At 57.8% G+C, this 23,444-nt stretch overlaps 1 protein-coding gene and 2 long non-coding RNA genes across 3 annotated transcripts; all 3 read right to left on the reverse strand.

Annotated features, from left to right (window-relative positions):
* Positions 1–767: 767 nt before the first annotated feature.
* On the reverse strand, positions 768–3,495 carry LOC137454556 (uncharacterized). The gene is made up of 3 exons (XM_068164639.1): positions 3,454–3,495; positions 1,105–2,242; positions 768–808 (listed from the first exon to the last, which is right to left on the reverse strand). Exons 1-3 carry the CDS (start codon positions 3,493–3,495, stop codon positions 783–785), a joined length of 1,206 nt encoding a protein of 401 aa, XP_068020740.1. The 3' UTR covers positions 768–782.
* A 917-nt stretch (positions 3,496–4,412) lies between these two features.
* Positions 4,413–10,607, reverse strand: LOC137454484 (uncharacterized). The gene is made up of 6 exons (XR_010990606.1): positions 10,382–10,607; positions 10,210–10,288; positions 8,824–9,194; positions 8,121–8,222; positions 5,119–5,891; positions 4,413–4,595 (listed from the first exon to the last, which is right to left on the reverse strand). It is a non-coding gene; the product is annotated as an uncharacterized lncRNA (long non-coding RNA).
* A 3,871-nt stretch (positions 10,608–14,478) lies between these two features.
* Positions 14,479–19,852, reverse strand: LOC137454510 (uncharacterized). The gene is made up of 5 exons (XR_010990620.1): positions 19,627–19,852; positions 19,455–19,533; positions 18,069–18,439; positions 17,366–17,467; positions 14,479–15,136 (listed from the first exon to the last, which is right to left on the reverse strand). It is a non-coding gene; the product is annotated as an uncharacterized lncRNA (long non-coding RNA).
* Positions 19,853–23,444: the final 3,592 nt, after the last annotated feature.

Below are 23,444 nucleotides of genomic sequence, written 5' to 3' on the forward strand. Positions count from 1 at the left end.
TGCTTCCAATTGTCCACCAGGGCTCTTGCCAGGTAGTGCAGGTAGAACTGGGAGGGGACTGGAAAGGGATGGGGAAGGGACTGGTTGGGGACTGTGAAGGGACTGGGATGGAATGGGAGGAACTGGGAGGGGCTGGGATGGACTAGGGGGGCACTGGGAAGAGACTGGGATGGGAGTGGGGAAGGACAGGGAGGAACTGGGTGTACTGGGATGGGAATGGGAGGGAACTGGGAGAGACTGGGAAGGACTGGGAGTGCACTGTGACGGGACTGGGAGGGGAGTGGGGAGCCAGTGGGAGGGGATTGGGAGGGAACTAAGAAGGGAATGGGAAGGGAAAAGAGTTGGAAGGGACTGGGATAGAGTGGGATGGATCAGGGAGGGAATTGGAAAGGGCTCAGGACAGTACTGTGAAGGACAGGGAGGCTGTTAAGGGCTCTGGGGGGGCACTGGGAGGTACTGGGAGGCTGTGAAAAGATCTGGGGGGGGAGGGTTACTGGGGGGAGTGAGGGGGCGCTGGAGAACTATAAGGGTTAACTGGGAGGTACTGGGAAGGGCTCTGAATGGCACTGGGAAGAACTCAGAGACTGTGGAATGACTCTGGAGGGGGTCTGGAGGAGCTCGGGGGCACTGGGGGTCATGAGGAGATACTCACAGTGCTCCCAGTGCTCTCCCAGTTCCTCCCAGTGCTCCCAGTTGAGTTCCTGCTGCTTCCAGTTGTCTCCCAGGGCTCCAAACTGACTCCAGGTGCTGCAGGTATGGCTCCCAGTCCTTCCCAGTGCCTCTCAGCCCCTGCCAGCTTCCTCCCAGACTGGGAAAGGACTGGGAGGCACTGGGAGGGTCTCAGGACAGTACTGGGAAGGACTGGGAGGCTGTGGAAGGTCTCTGGAAGGGAGTTGGGGGGGCACTGGGAGGCTGTGGAAGGATCTGGGGCAGGGAGGGTTACTGGGGGAGAGTGAGGGGGCACTGGGAAAATTCTAAGGGTCAACTGGGAGGTACTGGGAAGGGCTCTGAATGGCACTGGGAAGAACTCAGAGACTCTGGAAAGACTTTGGGGAGGTCTGGAGGGGCTGAGGGGGGCACTGGGGGTTATGTGGAGATACTCACAGTGCTCACAGTGCTCTCCCAGTTGTTCCCAGTGCTCCCAGTTGAGTTCCTGCTGCTTCCAGTTGTCTCCCAGGGCTCCAGCAATGCCTCCAGCTGGTCCAGGTATGTCTCCCAGTGCCTCCTGGTCCCTACTGGTCTCCTCCCATACTGGGATAGGATTAGAAGGGATTGGGAGGTACTGGGAGGGACAGGAATAAACAGGGAGGGACTGGGAGGGGACTGGGAAGGGAGTGGGACAGTATGGTAGGGGACTTGGAGGGACAGGGAGGGGACATAGTGGGAATGGACTGGGAGGGACTGGCAGGGACTGGGATGGAGTGGGATGGGACAGTAAGGGGATTGGGAAGGGACAGGGAAGGGACAGGGAGGGGATTGGGATGGGACTGAGTGAACTGGGAAGGGAATGAAAGGGACTGGGATGGACTGTTAGGGGCTTGGGTGGACTGGGATTGACAGGGAGGGCAGTGGTAGGGAATGGGAGGGATGGGAGGGGACTGGGAAGGAACTGGGAAGGGCCTGGGTCAAACTGGAAGGGGACTTGGAGGGAACTGGGAGGACCTGAGTGAAATTGGAGGGGACTGGGAGGGAGTGGGAGGAAACTGGGAGGGAATTGGTAGGGAACAGTGAAGGGACTAGGAGGGCACTGGAAGGGTAATGGAAAGGGAGTGGGAAAGGACAGGGAGGAACTGGGTGTAGTGGAATGGGAATGGGAGGGAACTGGGAGAGAATGCGAAGGACTGGGAGTGCACTGCGATGGGACTGGCTGGCCACGCCCCCTCCCAAATAAGGGAGGGAGAGTGAAACGGAGGAGGGCGGCTGGCCACACCCACAAAGGGAGGGCAGTGAAGAAGCGAGGTGGGGGGCTGGCCACGCCCCCCCCCAAATAAGGGAGGGAGGGAGTGAAGTGGAGGCGGGTGGCTGGCCATGCCCCCTCCCCCCACCAAGCTAAAAGGGGGAGGGAGCTTCTGGCGCGGTGCGGCCAATAGGAGGGAGGGGAAAGCGCAAAGGCGGGAAAGGGGTTAGGGGTGGGCGGCAAAAGGGGAGGGGAGGGCGGGAAAGGAATAAGGAAGGGGAAGGGAGGGGAGAGGAAGAGAGGGGGGACCAGTATGTACCAGTATGTACCAGTATGGAGCCAGGGCTAGACCAGTCTGGACCGGTTTGGACCAGTCTGGACTGGTTTGGACCAGTTTGGACCAGTCTGGACCAGTTTGGACCAGTCTGCACCAGTCTGGACCGTTTTGGACCAGTTTGGAACAGTATGAATCAGTTTGGACCAGTGTAGACTGGTTTGGACCGGTTTGGACCAGTCTGGAGTGTTTTGGACCGGTTTGGACCAGTCTGGACCAGTTTCAAGCAGTTTTGACCGGTCCGGACCGGTTTGGACCGGTTTGGACCGGTCCGGACCGGCTTGGACCGGTTTGGACCGGTCCAGACCGGCTTGGACCGGTTTGGACCGGTCTGGACCGGCTTGGACCGGTTTGGACCGGTCCAGACCGGCTTGGACCGGTTTGGACCGGTCCGGACCGGCTTGGACCGGTTTGGACCGGTCCAGACCGGCTTGGACCGGTTTGGACCGGTCTGGACCGGTCTGGACTGGCTTGGACCGGTTTGGACCGGCTTGGACCGGTCTGGACCGGTTTGGACCGGCTTGGACCGGTCTGGACCGGTTTGGACCGGTTTGGACCGGTCTGGACCGGTCTGGACCAGTCTGGACCGGTTTGGACCGGTCTGGACCGGCTTGGACCGGTTTGGACCAGTTTGGACCGGTCTGGACCGGCTTGGACCGGTCTGGACCGGTTTGGACCGGTTTGGACCGGTCTGGACCAGCTTGGACCGGTCTGGACCAGTTTGGACCGGTTTGGACCGGTCTGGACCGGTCTGGACCGGCTTGGACCGGCTTGGACCGGTTTGGACCGGTCTGGACCGGTCTGGACCGGTCTGGACCGGCTTGGACCGGTCTGGACCGGCTTGGACCGCTTTGGACCGGTTTGGACCGGTCTGGACCGGCTTGGACCGGCTTGGACCGGTTTGGACCGGTCCGGACTGGTCTGGACCGGTCTGGACCGGCTTGGACCGGTTTGGACCGGTCTGGACTGGCTTGGACCGGTCTGGACCGGTTTGGACCAGTCTGGACGAGTCTGGACCAGTATCGAGCTTGGGTGGCCACTAATGAGCTACGGTGGCCACTAATGACCCCCCCCCAGCCTCTCCCTCCCTCCCCTCCTCCTCCTCTCCCCTCCCGTTATCCCTTTCCCGCGCTCCCCGTGGCCCACGTGGCGCAGCCGGCCCCACTCCACTCTCTGACATCACCGCGCGGGGCAGCCCTGGTGCCCTCCTCCCCCCTCCCACCTGGGCGCTCCGCCCCCTTGCTCTGACGTAATCAGCAGCCATCGCCTCTCTGCCCCAGCTGCTCAGGCCACGCCCCCCGTGACATAGTCTGCGCTATTCCCCGCCCCCCCCATAGCCATCCTGCTGCCCTCCTCCAGCCCCGCCCCCTCCTATAGCCATCCAATTGTCGCCCTCCAGCCCCGCCTCCAGTCCTCCAGTCCCACCTCCTGCAACCTCCCTCAGCCCTTTCCCCGCCCCCTCCATAGCCATCCTATTTCACTCAAACCCCGCCCCCTTGTGACGCAGATGCCCTCTCGTTCCCGCCCCCTCCCTTAGCCATTCTATTGCCGCCCTCTAGCCCCGCCTCCAGTCCTCCAGCCCCGCCCCCCCATAGCCATCCTATTGCCTTCCTCAAGCCCCGCCTCCAGTGACGTAACCTGCGCGGTCTTCCCCGCTCCCCCTCCCCTCTAGCTCCCTTCCCACCCTTTCCCTTTCCTATCCCTCACAGCGCCGCCGCCGCTTTCTCTGCTCCCCGCCCCTCCTTTGCGTGGCCCCTAATCACGTGACGATCGCTGGGCGAATCTGGGTGCTGCGGGGTTCACCCTGGGATCGCTGGGCGAGTCTGGGGGCATTGGGGTCAGCCTGCAAGAGCTGGGAGAGACAGGAGAACAGCTCATGAACTGGGAGCAGACTGCTCCCGACCGCGGCAAATCGACACCCACCCCCCCTCGCTGCTGGTGTTTCTTGCCCCCCCCCCTCGCTGCTGCCCACCCCCAGACCCGTGGCAGAGTCCTGCAGCAGGGACAAAACAACTCCAGAGAGCAGCAGAGTCTACACTGAGCTGATGCGGAGCGGAGAAAGCAGAGGGGACGATAGTTACGCTGGCTAGGTCGAAGCCGAGAAGGCGAGGGCGGCGCCATCTTGGGAAGGGCAGGCGCTGTCACGGAGAGGGCGACGTCATCTTGGGAAGGGCAGGCGCTGTCACGGGGAGAGCGGTGCCGTCTTGGGAAGGGCAGGCGCTGTCACGGGGAGAGCGGTGCCGTCTTGATGCCCTCACTTCCGTCTACATGCCCCCAGACCTCCTTTCTCACCCTCTAAGGCCCTTGAGGTGCTCGCAGCTCGCCTTGAGATGCCGGGGGAGATGTGGCTGGGGGGTCCTGGGACTGCAGGACACCCAATACCGGAGTGAGACCACCCCAATCTTGCGGGACCCCAAACCCTGGAACCCCCCAGAGACCTCTAACACAACACCACCACTCCCCGCCCCCTCAGCTGCTTCAGGACCCTCCAGAGACCCCCCCGGAGACCCTCCAGAGGCCGCCAGACACCTCTCGATGCCCACAAAGCCCCTCTAGACGCCCCAGAATACCTCTCTGCGCCTCCCTTCAGAGGCCACTCACACCCTTGGCAGCAGGCGACAGCAAGCAGTACCTGGCCGTGCCCACAAGGTGGGAGCAGTGAGCAGAAGAGTCAGGGGCGCTAGGGACACCGAGACTCCAGCAATGCCACACAGCAACCCACACGCTGTGGGGACCTGACACAGAGACCCCGAAACCACACTGAGGCACAGACCCCCCCACTCCTCCGTGACCCTCCAGACATGACCCAGGAGCCCCTCCAGAGGTCCCCAGACACCTCTAGATGCTCCCAGAACCCTTCACATGCCCCCAAATTCCCCTTTCATACCCCCAAGCCCACTTCAGATGACAGCAGACCCTCCTTAACAGGCCCCCAACGCTCAGCAGGTCCGGTGCTGCTGTGCCTCGGGAGCAGATCAGCTGGTCTCCCTGCAGAGCTTTTTCCATTCAATGAAAAAACAGCACACCACACACACACATGAAAGACAATCCACTGTTTTAATTGAGAGACAGTTGCTATTTCTGTTTCAAACCACACCCCACACCCCCCCGTGGCTCTGCTCACGATGTGCTTTTCTCCTCTAGAAGCCTTTCTACAGAACAGAGGGGGGGCACGTCAAGGCCTTTCTGCACACAAATCACTGCCCTTCTGCAATCTCTCAATAAGCAGCACCGCTGTTCCTCGGCTGGAACACCTCACACTCACTCTTACACTTTCCCGGGGCTTTCCCTCCCCTCCAAGAACGTCCTGGCATTTCAAACATTTGGCATTTCAGGTCTGCAAGCAGCCTTTGTGGGAGGCTGCCCTCACCCCTCCCTCACTGCTCCTCTGCTGTATCCTCGCCCACCCCCCTGTGGCATCACAGAAGGAAAGACAGCCGAGCGGCTACGCTCCTGTTCTTTTTATCACCCCGAGCCGGGGACAGCCTTCTGGGCAAGGTTTGCAGCTTCAGCACACAGCTGAGCTTTGCTCTCACCCATTAAACCCTTTGGTGGTTTCAGCTTCCCGAGGATGTGTCGGCACAAGTCCTTGTCGGGGCACCGCAAACAGGGAGAGACAAAGCTCCGAGATCCAGGAAGAGGACGGCTGAGCAGACACTTCTAAAAGAGAGAAACTTCATCAGCTGAACCTCACACTTCTCCCAGCTTTGCAACAGCAAAGAACTTTGTGAACAACACAGTGGTGCTCCTAAGGAGGTCACCAGCTTGCAAGTTACAGGAGAAATAAAAACCTTTTTATTACAGAAGCACTGGCAAAAATTTACGGACAGGAACAGCAGACGAGGAAATTCTGCAATTGAGCTAACGATAGACATCAGGCCTAGGATCTGGCTACCCTGACAAAGGATGCCAACAGGACAGAGTGAGGCCTCAGCAGCACTCCCAAAAAGCCCCACAGAGAGCCACAGGCTCTGGCCCGTGCCCCACCTACGGGTCGGCCCTCCTGGCAGCAGCGCAACACCACCTCTTCAGGAGCCCAGGGACTGACCTCAGCCCCCTAAGGGCCAGGCAAGGTTGGTTCCTGTCAGCTGCCTAAAGCAGCCTCCCCAGCCCTGCTTACAGGGACCTTGGGCTGCTGCTGGGGACAGAAGGGGGAATGGAGGGCTCCACAACTCGTCACACAGACCCCGAGTACAGGGCTGTTAAGCTGACAGGGTGCCAAGGGAACAGGCTGCCATGAAGGCAGAGACCCAGGCCCTGAACTACAGGGTGGGTCACCTTGCCGCAGCAACACGACCCAGCGGCTTCGCTGTGTCTGACGAATAAAAGGAGGAAGTTCCACAGGAACAGAAGGGAAAACCTTTTCACTGTGTGTGCCAGAGCCCTGGAGCAGGCTGCCCAGAGAGTTAGTGGAGTCTCTGGAGACATTCAAAACCTGCCCCAGGTGATCCTGCACTGGCACAGGGGTTGGACCGGATGCTATTTTGGGGTCCCTTCCAACCCCTAACACTCAGTGATTCTGTGATTAGCTATGCTGGTGACAGAGTCTCACTGAGTGGTCTTTAAAATGTTTTTCTTTTCTTTCAGCCTAGGAGTTTCATATTTAAATAGACCTTCTGCTCTGTCTTCCCCCTTCCTTCTTCCATCTTGCGTCTAAAAACTAGGAGAGCTCGATGAGGTGTATCCTGGGCGTCCCAACGTAACACATCTCAATTGCATACATGGATTTTGTAATCTTTTGCCCCATTGCTTGCACAGGGTGGATTAAGTTCATTACTTAGAGCTTGTCAGGACAGCTGTTGAAGTGTCCTGTGCAATGCAGGAGGAGTTGAATCCCATAGGAAACCACATTACTGTGCTTTGTCAGCCTGGTTATGGTCAGAAACCTCCTTCATTTTTTTTTCTCTTAAACAGATATATCACATGAGTCCCCAGAATTAATTTGCCTCTTCTCATAATTATTTCTTTAAAACTGTCTTAGAAGTGTCACTGTCCTTCCCTCTCCCTCTCTCTAGATACTGGCCTCCTGAGCCCATGGCAGACTTGCACAGAGCTACTGCGAGCACCACTCTGCACGGCCTCTGGGGGGCTTTCAAGCACAGGCACCCCTGGAGAATCCAAACCTAACCTTGCAGCTGGCCTTAGAGCTCCTCTTTGGAAAACTGTCGCTGCCAGGGCCCACAAACCCAACATCCTCTGTCAGCAACCTGGATGTAAGAGCTGAAAAGTGTCAACAGAAATTGTACTTGGACAGCTCAGGAAGATCCTTCAATGAAAGAGCTGGCTCCTCCTGAAGGGCAAGTATGAATGGAGCTCTCAAAGTACCACACTTCAGAGCCTCCTGCTTGCTAGCACTAAGACAATTGTTCATGTAGAACGACTGGCCACTCACTTCAACAAACCCCACAGAACTGGCTCCTATCAACTCTCCAGAAGACACTGCTGCACTAGCTTGGCTGCCTGACCGGCTCAGTTCAGGTGGCTTAGGATCTCACAGAGGGTACCACAAGAACTGAGGGGACTGCAGTCTTTGCAGCTTCAGCTTTCCTTCTCTGCTACTTCTTTTTTCAGATGGATTTTTTTTCAAAGGGACTGCTGGACAGCAGAACAGGATGGATGGCCAGGCCCCAAGAGCGGTGGGGAACAGAGTTAAACCCAGCCGGTGGCCGGCCGGGCACAAGTGGTGTTCCCCAGGACACCCCTTGTGAGAGAGTGAGTCCAGAGAAGGGCCACAAAGCTGGTGAGGGGTCTGGATAACAAGTCTTATGAGGAGTGGCTGAAGGAACTGGGACTGTTTAATCTGCAGAAGAGGAAGCTAAGGGAATTATGGTGTGGTCTGGCTTCAGCTCTCAACTACTTCCACGTTGAACAAGGACAGCTTGTACTCACAGAAGGCACTGGCTGCTTGGGTTCAAGGTTCCTGTAGAGCTCAGGTCTCTGAGACTTCTGAACAGCTGTGCTTAGCCCAAAATCAGACAGTTTCACATCACCCTGGGAAAAAAAAAAATCCAAGAAAAGAATTCAGAAAGATTGTGCTTGAGCAAAAGAAAAGGTTTAACCGCTGCACAGCCTCCTGAGCCCATGGCAGGCTTGCAGAGCTACTGTGAGCACCACTCTGCGCGGCCTCTGGGGGGTTTCAAGCACAGGCACTCCAGGAGACTGCAGGCACTCCACAGAGACTCCAAAACCTCACTGAGAACCCCCCAACTCCTTCAGGACCCCCACAGATTCCCCAACTTAGATGCCCACAAAACCCCTTTGGAGGCACCCAAACCCCCCATCTGATACGCCCAGCTCCGTTTTAGGTACCCCCAGACGCTTCTAATGTCCCCAGACCCGCTGGTGGACCAGCCCAGAACCCCCTGACACTATCCCAGACCCTTTCAGGGGGCTCCACACCCCTTCTAGATGCCCACAAAACCCCTTCACACGCCAAAAGAAACCTTTACCTGCCTCCAAACCCCATTTGGGGCCCACTCAGACCCCTTAGCAGCGGGTGGCAGCAACCAAGTCTGTTGCTCTCACCAATTAAACCCTTTGGTGCTCTCAGCTCTCTGACCCTGTGTCAGTGCAAGTCCTTGTCGGCCGGTACCTTTGTCCTGATCCAGGCGGAGAGAGAACTGCCAGGAACACAGCTTCGCCGCTCCGCTTGCGGCACGCCTGCTGCCGAGGGCAGCCTCGTCCGCAGCCTGCCCGAGAGGAACACGGCCCCCGGGGCCGGGGGACAAACAAAAGCCTTCCACAAAGGAAACAAGGGAAGTCTCTTGGCCACTCTTCACGTGCCGAGTGCGATTGTCATGTGGAACACACCGCGGCATCTGGAATGAGTTTAAGTCCAGGTCTATGGCAGCACAGAGGTTCCTGGAATATCCCGGTACATCGATCCACAGGAGGTTGTCTTTCGGTCCCCAGTCTGATGCTTTGCAGCACAGCCATCACATCATTTCTCTCGAGTGCTTTGAACTGACAATTCATACAGGAGAATAAACCCAAACAGGAGTAAGCAGGTTGGAAAAGAACTTTGATCATCACCGGGCCCAGCAAGAGGACACAGTCTCAGGCTGCACCAGGGGAGGTTTAGGCTAGAGGTTAGGAAGAGGTTCTGCACAGAGAGAGTGATGGCCCATTGGAATGGGCTGCCCAGGGAGGTGGTGGAGTCACCATCTTTGGAGGTGTTCAGGAGGAGACTGGATAGGGTGCTTGGTTGCATGGTTTAGTTGATTAGGTGGTGTTGGATGATAGGTTGGACACGATGATCTTGAAGGTCTCTTCCAACTCGGTCTGGTCTATTCTTTTCTATTCCGTTCCATTCCATACCATTCCATTCCAACACCATCTAATCAACTAAACCATGGCACTGAGTGCCTCATCCAGTCTCTTTCTAAACACTTCCAGTGATGGTGACTCCCTGGGCACCACCTCACTGAGCAGCACATTCCAAAGGCCAATCTCTCTTTCAACCTGCTCTATTCTATTCTATGAAGACCTTCTTCCTAACATCCAGCCTAAACCTCCCCTGGCACAGCTTGAGACTGTGTCCTCTTGCTCTGGTGCTGCTTGCCTGGGAGAAGAGACCAACCCCCACCTGGCTACAACCAGAACTGAGGGGACTGCAGTCTTTGCAGCTTCAGCTTTCCTTCTCTGCTACTTCTTTTTTCAGATGGATTTTTTTTCAAAGGGACTGCTGGACAGCAGAACAGGATGGATGGCCAGGCCCCAAGAGCGGTGGGGAACAGAGTTAAACCCAGCCGGTGGCCGGCCGGGCACAAGTGGTGTTCCCCAGGACACCCCTTGTGAGAGAGTGAGTCCAGAGAAGGGCCACAAAGCTGGTGAGGGGTCTGGATAACAAGTCTTATGAGGAGTGGCTGAGGGAACTGGGACTGTTTAATCTGCAGAAGAGGAAGCTGAGGGAATTATGGTGTGGTCTGGCTTCAGCTCTCAACTACTTCCACGTTGAGCAAGGACAGCTTGTACTCACAGAAGGCACTGGCTGCTTGGGTTCAAGGTTCCTGCAGAGCTCAGGCTATCTCTCTCCATTAGTGAGGTCGTCCTGTCACCTAGGCAGAGAGATGAAAATGCAGCTATGAAATTAGACCACTGGAATCGTGAGAGTCGTTCTGTGTGCGACTCCAGGAGAATCCAAACCTAACCTTGGAGCTGCCCTGAAGAGCTCCTCTTTGGAAAGCTCTCGCTGCCGGGCCCCACAAACCCCACACCCTCTGTCAGCAAACCGGATGTACGAGCTGAAGGGTGTCGACAGAAACTGTACATGGACAGCTCAGGAAGATCCTGCCAGTCCCAGCACACCAGACCTGGAATGATCAAAGAAAGTCCGTTAACATCTCTCTGTGTGTCTGCTCATAGCTTGACGAGAACCCCCCAACTCCTTCAGGACCCCCCCAGATTCCCCAACTTAGATGCCCACAAAACCCCTTTGGAGGCACCCAAACCCCCCATCTCATACGCCCAGCTCCATTTTAGGTACCCCCAGACGCTTCTAATGTCCCCAGACCCGCTGGTAGACCAGCCCAGAACCCCCTGACACTATCCCAGACCCTTTCAGGGGGCTCCACACCCCTTCTAGATGCCCACAAAACCCCTTCACACGCCAAAAGAAACCTTTACCTGCCTCCAAACCCCATTTGGGGCCCACTCAGACCCCTTAGCAGCGGGTGGCAGCAACCAAGTCTGTTGCTCTCACCAATGAAACCAGGATGTTAGGAAGAAGGTCTTCATAGAATAGAATAGAGCAGGTTGAAAGAGAGATTGGCCTTTGGAATGTGCTGCCCAGGGAGGTGGTGGAGTCACCATCACTGGGAGTGTTTAGAAAGAGACTGGATGAGGCACTCAGTGCCATGGTTTAGTTGATTGGAATGGGATGGAATGGACCAGGTTGGAAGAGACCTTCAAGATCATCGTGTCCAAGCTATCATCCAACACCACCTAATCAACTAAACCATGCAACCAAGCACCCTATCCAGTCTCCTCCTGAACACCTCCAAAGATGGTGACTCCACCACCTCCCTGGGCAGCCCATCCCATTCCAATGGGCAATCACTCTCTCTGTGCAGAACCTCTTCCTAACCTCTAGCCTAAACCTCCCCTGGCACAGCTTGAGACTGTGTCCTCTTGTTCTGGTGCTGCTTGCCTGGAAGAAGAGACCAACCCCCACCTGGCTACAACCTCCCTTCAGGGAGTCGTAGAAAGCAAGAAGGTCTCCCCTGAGCCTCCTCTTCTCCAGGCTAAGCAACCCCAGCTCCCTCAGCCTCTCCTCACAGGCCTGTGCTCCAAACCCCTCCCCAGCTTTGTTGCCCTTCTCCGGACACCTTCCAGCAACTCAACGTCTTGCTTAAACGGAGGGGCCCAGAACTGGACACGGGACTCAAGGTGTGCCCTAACCAGTGCCAAGTGCAGGGGCAGAATGACCTCCCTGCTCCTGCTGGCCACTCTGATCCTGATATTGGCCAGGTTGCCAGTGGCCTTCTTGGCCACCCGTGCACGCTGCTGGTCACGACCAGAAGACAGGGATCGGAAGAGTCTTTGGCCAAGCTGTAAGCCTCTTCCTAACATCCAGCCTAAACCTCCCCTGGCACAGCTTGAGACTGTGTCCTCTTGTTCTGGTGCTGCTTGCCTGGGAGAAGAGACCAACCCCCACCCGGCTACAACCAGAACTGAGGGGACTGCAATCTTTGCAGCTTCAGCTTTCCTTCTCTGCTACTTCTTTTTTCAGATGGATTTTTTTTCCATAGCGACCACCGGGACGCTGCCCCCCTGGCGCGAGCAGAGCCGGGCTAGGGCGCAGGCGCCGGATCCATAGCGACCACCGGGACGCTGCCCCTGTGGCGCCAGCAGAGCCGGGCTAGGGCGCAGGCGCCGGATCCATAGCGACCACCGGGACGCTGCCCCTGTGGCGCCAGCAGAGCCGGGCTAGGGCGCAGGCGCCGGATCCATAGCGACACTCGAGTCAAGCTCTCCGCTCTCCGCTCTTCCCTTAAGAATTTTCGAGCATTCGGCGCAGTTAGGCTGCAGAAATTAGCTCCCACGGGGCGGCACACGCCGCGGCACGGCTGCACTGCGGCCCTTACACACAGGGTTGAGCACTGAGCTCCCACGGGGCGCTATACGCCGCGGTACGGCTGCACTGCCGGCCATTACACACCGGGTGGCAGCATTGAGCTCCCCCGGGGCGGCACACGCCGCGGCACGGCTGCACTGCCGGCCATTACACACAGGGTGGCAGCATTGAGCTCCCACGGGGCCTCTGGGTACGGTTGAGGCAGCAGCCGCCACCCCCGCAGAGCCCCACCGGTCAAGCCCGGACACGCCCCCCCCCCCCCCCCCCCCCCAAAAGCCCCGCGCTGCCCCGCCGGTGGCCACCCCCCCAAGCCCCGCGCACCTCCAGCGGCTGCTATAGAGAAACCCCACAAAGCAGCAGAGACTGGCACTGACCTGGGACACAGCAGAAGAGCTGCAACCTCTACCAGCCACAACCCTGAAAGCATCTGGCGCCATGTTGTTCAGGGCGGTGCCATGCTGGGGGGTGGGGTTCAGGCTGGGGGGCGGTGACACGCTGGAGGGGGGCGGTGACACGCTGGGCGGGGGCGGTGCCACGCTGGGGGGGCGGTGCCACGCTGGGGGGGCGGTGCCACGCGGGGGGGGCGGTGACACGCTGGAGGGGGGCGGTGACACGCTGGAGGGGGGCGGTGACACGCTGGAGGGGGGCGGTGACACGCTGGAGGGGGGCGGTGACACGCTGGAGGGGGGCGGTGACACGCTGGGGGGGCGGTGCCACGCTGGGGGGGCGGTGCCACGCTGGGGGAGGCGGTGACACGCTGGAGGGGGGCGGTGACACGCTGGAGGGGGGCGGTGACACGCTGGAGGGGGGCGGTGACACGCTGGAGGGGGGGCGGTGACACGCTGGGGGGGCGGTGCCACGCTGGGGGAGGCGGTGACACGCTGGAGGGGGGCGGTGACACGCTGGAGGGGGGGCGGTGACACGCTGGGGGGGCGGTGACACGCTGGGGGGGCGGTGACACGCTGGGAGGGGCGGTGACACGCTGGGGGGGCGGTGCCACGCTGGGGGAGGCGGTGACACGCTGGAGGGGGGCGGTGACACGCTGAGGGGGCGGTGCCACGCTGGGGGGGCGGTGCCACGCCGGGGGGGGCGTTGCCTGCGTTGTCACCTCACTCTCAGCTTTCCATTGGGTTTTATTCCCCTCCAAGACAACACGTTGAGTTCTGAGCAGCTGAGGAGCCCTGGGGAACACCTGTACAGAAATGTTCCTCCAAGAGCTGTCAGAAAAACGTTCGTTCCGCCAGCAGGCAGCTCTGGCTTCAGAGCAAAAGCCTTCTGTGATCATTCTGTTTAGCTCAGCACCAGCTGCAGCCGTCGGTATTACCAAACTACACAGTAATGGCCTCCTCCCGGTGCCCTCCCGGTCCCAACAGTTTCCCCCCACCAAAGGACTGGCAGAGAACTGGAAGCGACTGGGAAGCAGATCCGGGCTAGGGCGCAGGCGCCGGATCCATAGCGACGCTCGAGTCAAGCTCTCCGCTCTCCCCCTAAGAATTTTCGAGCATTCAGCGCAGTTAGGCTGCAGAAATTAGCTCCCCCGGGGCGGCACACGCCGCGGCACGGCTGCACTGCCGGCCGTTACACACCGGGTGGCAGCATTGAGCTCCCCCGGGGCGACACACGCCACGGCACGGCTGCACTGCCGGCCGTTACACACCGGGTGGCAGCACTGAGCACCTCCCTGGGCGTGGGCAGCAGCCGGGCCCCCACGTGGGTTTTATTTTCCAATGCTAAAAGCCTTTTAGAAGCAGAGAGGGCAGACAGGGGTCGTTTCCAAAGCTTTCTTACGCACCAGTCACTCCAAGCCCTCCCTCTCCAGCTGCAAACCAGAGGTTTGCCTCCGCCTCGCCTCACCCCAGTACTTACACTTTTAAAGATAGTGTGGTGCCCTCGGAGAATTTTCAGCACTTTAGGGGGGGGCCCCCAGCCCTCGCTCACCTGCTCCTCTGCTGCAGCAGCCCCCTGCCCCACGTGGCAGAACCAGCCCACCCACAATCCCCCCACTCCCTTTGATTCGCCCCCAGAAAGGCACAAAATAAAGCAAACTGCCCAGCCAGCACCTCCTGCCTTTCACAGCAAGGACTGAACATTGCAGCTTTGGCCAAGACTATCAGCCCAAAGGAAGGCCTGGCCCCTGAGGAGCTAAATGCAAGTGAACTGTCTGACACCACCACAGTCCTGTGAATGTTGCAAAGCAGTAGTGCATGCAGTATAATAATTCGAAAGTTAAGGGCTGCTCAAGCTTTACACAAAGTATCCTATTCAGTTTTGGGTTCCACTTAACACAAAGTACAAGTATAAAAGGTCAGAGGGAAAGCCAACTCTACCTCTGAACTACAGCAAGAAATACTGGAATCAAGGGGCCCTTTCTTCTGCTACTAATAGATGAAGAGAACATGAAAACTGATGGGCTAAACCAACAGGGCAAGATTAGAATAACTAGTAGAGAGAACGGAAGATACAAAGCTTCAACTACATCTGTTTAGCAACGACTCCTACCAGATAACTTCCATGCCATAACTTTACTGAATTCAAACAAGCCAGCTGGCGAAGCGTCTCGCTTACAGGCGGCCGACGAGGACACGCGCAGAAGGAAGAGGCGAGGGAACAAGTCCTGAGCTTTGCTGCAGGCTGTCCTGCGGCTTCCCCTACCGACTCTTTCCCGTACACCACCGCAGAATGAGTTGGGTGAATTTTGTCTCAAACCCATTAAACCCTTTGGTGGTTTCAGCTTCCCGAGGATGTGTCGGCACAAGTCCTTGTCGGGGCACCGCAAACAGGGAGAGACAAAGCTCCGAGATCCAGGAAGAGGACGGCTGAGCAGACACTTCTAAAAGAGAGAAACTTCATCAGCTGAACCTCACACTTCTCCCAGCTTTGCAACAGCAAAGAACTTTGTGAACAACACAGTGGTGCTCCTAAGGAGGTCACCAGCTTGCAAGTTACAGGAGAAATAAAAACCTTTTTATTACAGAAGCACTGGCAAAAATTTACGGACAGGAACAGCAGACGAGGAAATTCTGCAATTGAGCTAACGATAGACATCAGGCCTAGGATCTGGCTACCCTGACAAAGGATGCCAACAGGACAGAGTGAGGCCTCAGCAGCACTCCCAAAAAGCCCCACAGAGAGCCACAGGCTCTGGCCCGTGCCCCACCTACGGGTCGGCCCTCCTGGCAGCAGCGCAACACCACCTCTTCAGGAGCCCAGGGACTGACCTCAGCCCCCTAAGGGCCAGGCAAGGTTGGTTCCTGTCAGCTGCCTAAAGCAGCCTCCCCAGCCCTGCTTACAGGGACCTTGGGCTGCTGCTGGGGACAGAAGGGGGAATGGAGGGCTCCACAACTCGTCACACAGACCCCGAGTACAGGGCTGTTAAGCTGACAGGGTGCCAAGGGAACAGGCTGCCATGAAGGCAGAGACCCAGGCCCTGAACTACAGGGTGGGTCACCTTGCCGCAGCAACACGACCCAGCGGCTTCGCTGTGTCCGACGAATAAAAGGAGGAAGTTCCACAGGAACAGAAGGGAAAACCTTTTCACTGTGTGTGCCAGAGCCCTGGAGCAGGCTGCCCAGAGAGTTAGTGGAGTCTCTGGAGACATTCAAAACCTGCCCCAGGTGATCCTGCACTGGCACAGGGGTTGGACCGGATGCTATTTTGGGGTCCCTTCCAACCCCTAACACTCAGTGATTCTGTGATTAGCTATGCTGGTGACAGAGTCTCACTGAGTGGTCTTTAAAATGTTTTTCTTTTCTTTCAGCCTAGGAGTTTCATATTTAAATAGACCTTCTGCTCTGTCTTCCCCCTTCCTTCTTCCATCTTGCGTCTAAAAACTAGGAGAGCTCGATGAGGTGTATCCTGGGCGTCCCAACGTAACACATCTCAATTGCATACATGGATTTTGTAATCTTTTGCCCCATTGCTTGCACAGGGTGGATTAAGTTCATTACTTAGAGCTTGTCAGGACAGCTGTTGAAGTGTCCTGTGCAATGCAGGAGGAGTTGAATCCCATAGGAAACCACATTACTGTGCTTTGTCAGCCTGGTTATGGTCAGAAACCTCCTTCATTTTTTTTTCTCTTAAACAGATATATCACATGAGTCCCCAGAATTAATTTGCCTCTTCTCATAATTATTTCTTTAAAACTGTCTTAGAAGTGTCACTGTCCTTCCCTCTCCCTCTCTCTAGATACTGGCCTCCTGAGCCCATGGCAGACTTGCACAGAGCTACTGCGAGCACCACTCTGCACGGCCTCTGGGGGGCTTTCAAGCACAGGCACCCCTGGAGAATCCAAACCTAACCTTGCAGCTGGCCTTAGAGCTCCTCTTTGGAAAACTGTCGCTGCCAGGGCCCACAAACCCAACATCCTCTGTCAGCAACCTGGATGTAAGAGCTGAAAAGTGTCAACAGAAATTGTACTTGGACAGCTCAGGAAGATCCTTCAATGAAAGAGCTGGCTCCTCCTGAAGGGCAAGTATGAATGGAGCTCTCAAAGTACCACACTTCAGAGCCTCCTGCTTGCTAGCACTAAGACAATTGTTCATGTAGAACGACTGGCCACTCACTTCAACAAACCCCACAGAACTGGCTCCTATCAACTCTCCAGAAGACACTGCTGCACTAGCTTGGCTGCCTGACCGGCTCAGTTCAGGTGGCTTAGGATCTCACAGAGGGTACCACAAGAACTGAGGGGACTGCAGTCTTTGCAGCTTCAGCTTTCCTTCTCTGCTACTTCTTTTTTCAGATGGATTTTTTTTCAAAGGGACTGCTGGACAGCAGAACAGGATGGATGGCCAGGCCCCAAGAGCGGTGGGGAACAGAGTTAAACCCAGCCGGTGGCCGGCCGGGCACAAGTGGTGTTCCCCAGGACACCCCTTGTGAGAGAGTGAGTCCAGAGAAGGGCCACAAAGCTGGTGAGGGGTCTGGATAACAAGTCTTATGAGGAGTGGCTGAAGGAACTGGGACTGTTTAATCTGCAGAAGAGGAAGCTAAGGGAATTATGGTGTGGTCTGGCTTCAGCTCTCAACTACTTCCACGTTGAACAAGGACAGCTTGTACTCACAGAAGGCACTGGCTGCTTGGGTTCAAGGTTCCTGTAGAGCTCAGGTCTCTGAGACTTCTGAACAGCTGTGCTTAGCCCAAAATCAGACAGTTTCACATCACCCTGGGAAAAAAAAAAATCCAAGAAAAGAATTCAGAAAGATTGTGCTTGAGCAAAAGAAAAGGTTTAACCGCTGCACAGCCTCCTGAGCCCATGGCAGGCTTGCAGAGCTACTGTGAGCACCACTCTGCGCGGCCTCTGGGGGGTTTCAAGCACAGGCACTCCAGGAGACTGCAGGCACTCCACAGAGACTCCAAAACCTCACTGAGAACCCCCCAACTCCTTCAGGACCCCCACAGATTCCCCAACTTAGATGCCCACAAAACCCCTTTGGAGGCACCCAAACCCCCCATCTGATACGCCCAGCTCCGTTTTAGGTACCCCCAGACGCTTCTAATGTCCCCAGACCCGCTGGTGGACCAGCCCAGAACCCCCTGACACTATCCCAGACCCTTTCAGGGGGCTCCACACCCCTTCTAGATGCCCACAAAACCCCTTCACACGCCAAAAGAAACCTTTACCTGCCTCCAAACCCCATTTGGGGCCCACTCAGACCCCTTAGCAGCGGGTGGCAGCAACCAAGTCTGTTGCTCTCACCAATTAAACCCTTTGGTGCTCTCAGCTCTCTGACCCTGTGTCAGTGCAAGTCCTTGTCGGCCGGTACCTTTGTCCTGATCCAGGCGGAGAGAGAACTGCCAGGAACACAGCTTCGCCGCTCCGCTTGCGGCACGCCTGCTGCCGAGGGCAGCCTCGTCCGCAGCCTGCCCGAGAGGAACACGGCCCCCGGGGCCGGGGGACAAACAAAAGCCTTCCACAAAGGAAACAAGGGAAGTCTCTTGGCCACTCTTCACGTGCCGAGTGCGATTGTCATGTGGAACACACCGCGGCATCTGGAATGAGTTTAAGTCCAGGTCTATGGCAGCACAGAGGTTCCTGGAATATCCCGGTACATCGATCCACAGGAGGTTGTCTTTCGGTCCCCAGTCTGATGCTTTGCAGCACAGCCATCACATCATTTCTCTCGAGTGCTTTGAACTGACAATTCATACAGGAGAATAAACCCAAACAGGAGTAAGCAGGTTGGAAAAGAACTTTGATCATCACCGGGCCCAGCAAGAGGACACAGTCTCAGGCTGCACCAGGGGAGGTTTAGGCTAGAGGTTAGGAAGAGGTTCTGCACAGAGAGAGTGATGGCCCATTGGAATGGGCTGCCCAGGGAGGTGGTGGAGTCACCATCTTTGGAGGTGTTCAGGAGGAGACTGGATAGGGTGCTTGGTTGCATGGTTTAGTTGATTAGGTGGTGTTGGATGATAGGTTGGACACGATGATCTTGAAGGTCTCTTCCAACTCGGTCTGGTCTATTCTTTTCTATTCCGTTCCATTCCATACCATTCCATTCCAACACCATCTAATCAACTAAACCATGGCACTGAGTGCCTCATCCAGTCTCTTTCTAAACACTTCCAGTGATGGTGACTCCCTGGGCACCACCTCACTGAGCAGCACATTCCAAAGGCCAATCTCTCTTTCAACCTGCTCTATTCTATTCTATGAAGACCTTCTTCCTAACATCCAGCCTAAACCTCCCCTGGCACAGCTTGAGACTGTGTCCTCTTGCTCTGGTGCTGCTTGCCTGGGAGAAGAGACCAACCCCCACCTGGCTACAACCAGAACTGAGGGGACTGCAGTCTTTGCAGCTTCAGCTTTCCTTCTCTGCTACTTCTTTTTTCAGATGGATTTTTTTTCAAAGGGACTGCTGGACAGCAGAACAGGATGGATGGCCAGGCCCCAAGAGCGGTGGGGAACAGAGTTAAACCCAGCCGGTGGCCGGCCGGGCACAAGTGGTGTTCCCCAGGACACCCCTTGTGAGAGAGTGAGTCCAGAGAAGGGCCACAAAGCTGGTGAGGGGTCTGGATAACAAGTCTTATGAGGAGTGGCTGAGGGAACTGGGACTGTTTAATCTGCAGAAGAGGAAGCTGAGGGAATTATGGTGTGGTCTGGCTTCAGCTCTCAACTACTTCCACGTTGAGCAAGGACAGCTTGTACTCACAGAAGGCACTGGCTGCTTGGGTTCAAGGTTCCTGCAGAGCTCAGGCTATCTCTCTCCATTAGTGAGGTCGTCCTGTCACCTAGGCAGAGAGATGAAAATGCAGCTATGAAATTAGACCACTGGAATCGTGAGAGTCGTTCTGTGTGCGACTCCAGGAGAATCCAAACCTAACCTTGGAGCTGCCCTGAAGAGCTCCTCTTTGGAAAGCTCTCGCTGCCGGGCCCCACAAACCCCACACCCTCTGTCAGCAAACCGGATGTACGAGCTGAAGGGTGTCGACAGAAACTGTACATGGACAGCTCAGGAAGATCCTGCCAGTCCCAGCACACCAGACCTGGAATGATCAAAGAAAGTCCGTTAACATCTCTCTGTGTGTCTGCTCATAGCTTGACGAGAACCCCCCAACTCCTTCAGGACCCCCCCAGATTCCCCAACTTAGATGCCCACAAAACCCCTTTGGAGGCACCCAAACCCCCCATCTCATACGCCCAGCTCCATTTTAGGTACCCCCAGACGCTTCTAATGTCCCCAGACCCGCTGGTAGACCAGCCCAGAACCCCCTGACACTATCCCAGACCCTTTCAGGGGGCTCCACACCCCTTCTAGATGCCCACAAAACCCCTTCACACGCCAAAAGAAACCTTTACCTGCCTCCAAACCCCATTTGGGGCCCACTCAGACCCCTTAGCAGCGGGTGGCAGCAACCAAGTCTGTTGCTCTCACCAATGAAACCAGGATGTTAGGAAGAAGGTCTTCATAGAATAGAATAGAGCAGGTTGAAAGAGAGATTGGCCTTTGGAATGTGCTGCCCAGGGAGGTGGTGGAGTCACCATCACTGGGAGTGTTTAGAAAGAGACTGGATGAGGCACTCAGTGCCATGGTTTAGTTGATTGGAATGGGATGGAATGGACCAGGTTGGAAGAGACCTTCAAGATCATCGTGTCCAAGCTATCATCCAACACCACCTAATCAACTAAACCATGCAACCAAGCACCCTATCCAGTCTCCTCCTGAACACCTCCAAAGATGGTGACTCCACCACCTCCCTGGGCAGCCCATTCCAATGGGCAATCACTCTCTCTGTGCAGAACCTCTTCCTAACCTCTAGCCTAAACCTCCCCTGGCACAGCTTGAGACTGTGTCCTCTTGTTCTGGTGCTGCTTGCCTGGAAGAAGAGACCAACCCCCACCTGGCTACAACCTCCCTTCAGGGAGTCGTAGAAAGCAAGAAGGTCTCCCCTGAGCCTCCTCTTCTCCAGGCTAAGCAACCCCAGCTCCCTCAGCCTCTCCTCACAGGCCTGTGCTCCAAACCCCTCCCCAGCTTTGTTGCCCTTCTCCGGACACCTTCCAGCAACTCAACGTCTTGCTTAAACGGAGGGGCCCAGAACTGGACACGGGACTCAAGGTGTGCCCTAACCAGTGCCAAGTGCAGGGGCAGAATGACCTCCCTGCTCCTGCTGGCCACTCTGATCCTGATATTGGCCAGGTTGCCAGTGGCCTTCTTGGCCACCCGTGCACGCTGCTGGTCACGACCAGAAGACAGGGATCGGAAGAGTCTTTGGCCAAGCTGTAAGCCTCTTCCTAACATCCAGCCTAAACCTCCCCTGGCACAGCTTGAGACTGTGTCCTCTTGTTCTGGTGCTGCTTGCCTGGGAGAAGAGACCAACCCCCACCCGGCTACAACCAGAACTGAGGGGACTGCAATCTTTGCAGCTTCAGCTTTCCTTCTCTGCTACTTCTTTTTTCAGATGGATTTTTTTTCCATAGCGACCACCGGGACGCTGCCCCCCTGGCGCGAGCAGAGCCGGGCTAGGGCGCAGGCGCCGGATCCATAGCGACCACCGGGACGCTGCCCCTGTGGCGCCAGCAGAGCCGGGCTAGGGCGCAGGCGCCGGATCCATAGCGACCACCGGGACGCTGCCCCTGTGGCGCCAGCAGAGCCGGGCTAGGGCGCAGGCGCCGGATCCATAGCGACACTCGAGTCAAGCTCTCCGCTCTCCGCTCTTCCCTTAAGAATTTTCGAGCATTCGGCGCAGTTAGGCTGCAGAAATTAGCTCCCACGGGGCGGCACACGCCGCGGCACGGCTGCACTGCGGCCCTTACACACAGGGTTGAGCACTGAGCTCCCACGGGGCGCTATACGCCGCGGTACGGCTGCACTGCCGGCCATTACACACCGGGTGGCAGCATTGAGCTCCCCCGGGGCGGCACACGCCGCGGCACGGCTGCACTGCCGGCCATTACACACAGGGTGGCAGCATTGAGCTCCCACGGGGCCTCTGGGTACGGTTGAGGCAGCAGCCGCCACCCCCGCAGAGCCCCACCGGTCAAGCCCGGACACGCCCCCCCCCCCCCCCCCCCCCCCCCAAAAGCCCCGCGCTGCCCCGCCGGTGGCCACCCCCCCAAGCCCCGCGCACCTCCAGCGGCTGCTATAGAGAAACCCCACAAAGCAGCAGAGACTGGCACTGACCTGGGACACAGCAGAAGAGCTGCAACCTCTACCAGCCACAACCCTGAAAGCATCTGGCGCCATGTTGTTCAGGGCGGTGCCATGCTGGGGGGTGGGGTTCAGGCTGGGGGGCGGTGACACGCTGGAGGGGGGCGGTGACACGCTGGGCGGGGGCGGTGCCACGCTGGGGGGGCGGTGCCACGCTGGGGGGGCGGTGCCACGCGGGGGGGGGCGGTGACACGCTGGAGGGGGGCGGTGACACGCTGGAGGGGGGGCGGTGACACGCTGGAGGGGGGCGGTGACACGCTGGAGGGGGGCGGTGACACGCTGGAGGGGGGCGGTGACACGCTGGGGGGGCGGTGCCACGCTGGGGGGGCGGTGCCACGCTGGGGGAGGCGGTGACACGCTGGAGGGGGGCGGTGACACGCTGGAGGGGGGCGGTGACACGCTGGAGGGGGGCGGTGACACGCTGGAGGGGGGGCGGTGACACGCTGGGGGGGCGGTGCCACGCTGGGGGAGGCGGTGACACGCTGGAGGGGGGCGGTGACACGCTGGAGGGGGGGGCGGTGACACGCTGGGGGGGGCGGTGACACGCTGGGGGGGCGGTGACACGCTGGGAGGGGCGGTGACACGCTGGGGGGGCGGTGCCACGCTGGGGGAGGCGGTGACACGCTGGAGGGGGGCGGTGACACGCTGAGGGGGCGGTGCCACGCTGGGGGGGGCGGTGCCACGCCGGGGGGGGCGTTGCCTGCGTTGTCACCTCACTCTCAGCTTTCCATTGGGTTTTATTCCCCTCCAAGACAACACGTTGAGTTCTGAGCAGCTGAGGAGCCCTGGGGAACACCTGTACAGAAATGTTCCTCCAAGAGCTGTCAGAAAAACGTTCGTTCCGCCAGCAGGCAGCTCTGGCTTCAGAGCAAAAGCCTTCTGTGATCATTCTGTTTAGCTCAGCACCAGCTGCAGCCGTCGGTATTACCAAACTACACAGTAATGGCCTCCTCCCGGTGCCCTCCCGGTCCCAACAGTTTCCCCCCACCAAAGGACTGGCAGAGAACTGGAAGCGACTGGGAAGCAGATCCGGGCTAGGGCGCAGGCGCCGGATCCATAGCGACGCTCGAGTCAAGCTCTCCGCTCTCCCCCTAAGAATTTTCGAGCATTCAGCGCAGTTAGGCTGCAGAAATTAGCTCCCCCGGGGCGGCACACGCCGCGGCACGGCTGCACTGCCGGCCGTTACACACCGGGTGGCAGCATTGAGCTCCCCCGGGGCGACACACGCCACGGCACGGCTGCACTGCCGGCCGTTACACACCGGGTGGCAGCACTGAGCACCTCCCTGGGCGTGGGCAGCAGCCGGGCCCCCACGTGGGTTTTATTTTCCAATGCTAAAAGCCTTTTAGAAGCAGAGAGGGCAGACAGGGGTCGTTTCCAAAGCTTTCTTACGCACCAGTCACTCCAAGCCCTCCCTCTCCAGCTGCAAACCAGAGGTTTGCCTCCGCCTCGCCTCACCCCAGTACTTACACTTTTAAAGATAGTGTGGTGCCC

The sequence above is a fragment of the Melanerpes formicivorus genome, unplaced genomic scaffold, assembly GCF_026170545.1.
Source record: "Melanerpes formicivorus ecotype bairdi unplaced genomic scaffold, bMelFor1.0.p_v2 SCAF_81, whole genome shotgun sequence".
NCBI lineage: Eukaryota > Metazoa > Chordata > Aves > Piciformes > Picidae > Melanerpes > Melanerpes formicivorus.

What these genes read in the sequence shown, in the direction of transcription:
- LOC137454556 (XM_068164639.1), bottom strand. Translation starts at nt 3,495, where the DNA reads ATGGCTGCTGATTACGTCAGAGCAAGGGGGCGGAGCGCCCAG. An exon ending in CAAGGGGGCGGAGCGCCCAG is followed by an intron (nt 2,243 to 3,453) that starts GTGGGAGGGGGG and finishes AGACTGGTCTAG; the next exon opens with CCCTGGCTCCATACTGGTAC. An exon ending in GGGAGAGCACTGTGAGCACT is followed by an intron (nt 809 to 1,104) that starts GTGAGTATCTCC and finishes GTCCTTTCCCAG; the next exon opens with TCTGGGAGGAAGCTGGCAGG.